This window comes from Lactuca sativa, chromosome 8, assembly GCF_002870075.4.
Source record: "Lactuca sativa cultivar Salinas chromosome 8, Lsat_Salinas_v11, whole genome shotgun sequence".
In the NCBI taxonomy this organism is placed as follows: domain Eukaryota; kingdom Viridiplantae; phylum Streptophyta; class Magnoliopsida; order Asterales; family Asteraceae; genus Lactuca; species Lactuca sativa.
Genome location: NC_056630.2, coordinates 128,142,634 through 128,145,016, shown reverse-complemented (window position 1 = coordinate 128,145,016; position 2,383 = coordinate 128,142,634). Strand labels below are relative to the sequence as shown.

The 2,383-nt window shown below is 39.4% G+C and overlaps 1 protein-coding gene across 1 annotated transcript; it reads right to left on the bottom strand.

Annotated features, from left to right (window-relative positions):
• Positions 1-941: 941 nt before the first annotated feature.
• Positions 942-1,778, bottom strand: LOC128127834 (uncharacterized). Its single transcript, XM_052766540.1, has one exon. It carries the CDS (start codon positions 1,776-1,778, stop codon positions 942-944), a length of 837 nt encoding a protein of 278 aa, XP_052622500.1.
• Between the last annotated feature and the right edge of the window lie 605 nt (positions 1,779-2,383).

Here is a 2,383-nt window from a genome sequence, read left to right as displayed (position 1 = left end):
ATTTTTATGGAGAATATTCATCGTCTCATTCTCGATTCAATAATTTTTTTGTTAACTTTAATCATACGTCATTAAATAAATCTAATAACATATGATTATATGTATCTAATCACATCTAATTTATATAGAAAAAAATATTGTCTATATAAATTATATGTGATTAGATACATATAATCACATGTGATATATACAAGAGAATAACCATTGAATCAAAAACATGAAAACAAATCTTTGTTTATAGTAATTATATATTATTAAATACACTAGATCAGTTATTTAATCGAAACCACAAAAATAAATATTGTCTGCACAAATCATATTTGATTACATACATATAATCATATGTGATTATATGTATCCAATCACATATGATTTATGTTGATAAGATTCATTATTGTGTTCTTGATTCAATAATTGTTCTTTGTCAACTTTAATCATATATGATTAGATATATCTAATCACATTTTATTATATGTATCTGATCACATATGATTTTTATAGAGTAAAATGAATATTGTCTATATAAATCATATGTGATTAGGTACATATAATCACATGTGATTATATATATAAGAGAACAACAATTGAATAAAAAAAGTAAAAACAAATTTTTGTCCACATTAATCATATGTTATTAAATACATATAAGCAGATATGATTAAATACATGAGAAAAATTATTGAATGGAAAACATGAAAATGAATCTTGTTTATATAATCATATGTGATTAGATACATATATTCACATATGATTATATGTATTTAATTATATGTGATTTATGTGATTAAATACATAAAATCAAACATGATTTATATGATTATATGCATTTAATCATATTTGCTTGCAGGTAGTAGGAGGTGTGGTATGGTGAAGATGGGTGGTGGTGAAAGTGGGGGAGGGTGATGGTGATAGGTGGTGGTTGTAAGTGGTGGTGATGATGGTCATGGGTGATAGGTAATAGGGGTCGTGGATGATAAATGGTTTATTGTAATTCTGGTTGGTGGGTGGTTGTGGTGGTGAAGGGTAGTGTGTGGGTTGGTGGTGGTGGTATTGATGGGTAGGTGATATAGAGTGGTATTTGCATGTGGTAATGTTGGTGATGGTTGGTAACGATGATGGGTGGTGGTAGTAAGTGGTGGGTGGGTGGTTGTGTTAGTGGGTGATGGTTGCTGGTGAGGGGGTGATGGTGATGATGGGTGGTGGTAGGTGATGGTGATGGGTAGGTGGTAGAGACATGTGATGGTGATTGATAGTGGTGGTGATGGATGTTGGGTGGTGTTGGTGGTGGTGGCGGGTAGTGGTGATGGTGGCAGGGTGGTGGTGATGGGTAGTGGCGGTGGGTGGTGGAGGTGGATGGTGGATGATGGGCGATGGTGGTAGGTGGTGGCGATGGGTGGTGGGGGCAGGTGATGCTTATTGGTGCTGTTAGTGGCAGGTGGTAGTGGCAGGTGGTGGTGGTGATGGTGGTTGGTGGTAGTGAAGAGTAGTGGTGGTGATGGTGGTGGTGGTGGTGGTGGTGATTGGCGGGTGGGTAGGTGGATTGTGGTGGTTCGTGGAGATAGGTGGGTGGTGGTGGTGGTAGCAGGTGGTGGTGGTGGTACTGGCGGGTTATGATGGTGGTGATGGGTGGTGGGGGTGGTGAAGGTGGGTGCATGGTGGTGGCAGGTGGTGGGTGGTAGGGATGGGGGTGGGGTGTGGTGGTAGGTGTGGGTGGTGGTTGTCACAACTAGCAAATTAGGGTTAAGATTGTGATCCTTGTACAAGACAATTTCCTCCATGTAACCTTGCAACATCCCATTTAGTGAAACTCAAACTACAATGTTATTTAAGTTCATACGTTCATACACTGTGAACCAAGTTGAAATAGCCTCATGCAAGTCCAAAACTCGATCTAATAGTTAAGTCAAATCAATTTTGGACCTTAGCCCAAGAATTCTTGGCCCAAAACCCCTATTGGACCAAAACTCCATCTTTGGGCGTTATTAGGCCGAAAACCTTTTATTGAGCATTAGTGGGCCGAAAACCTCTATTGGGCCTTCCATTGGGCCGAAAACCCTTCAACGGGCCTTGTTAGGCCGAAAACCTCTATTTGACCCTCCTATTGGGCCGAAAACTCCTATTGGGCCAAGTCAAAATTAAACACCACTCTTTTTCGTCTCCCCTTTTAGGCCGAGAACCCAAGGGTTCAGTTAATTCAAAAAAGAAAAAGGATTGGGATTAAGGTGTTGCCACCTCCTTATTACCCAACATACTCCCATGCCTTTTAACCTCCATGCAACAATGCAAATCCCATCAACCTTGAAGAAGGTCAACTCTCTTTTCCATCTCTCTTCCTTATGTACGGCCGATCATACACACACACACACACACACTTCACAACTTC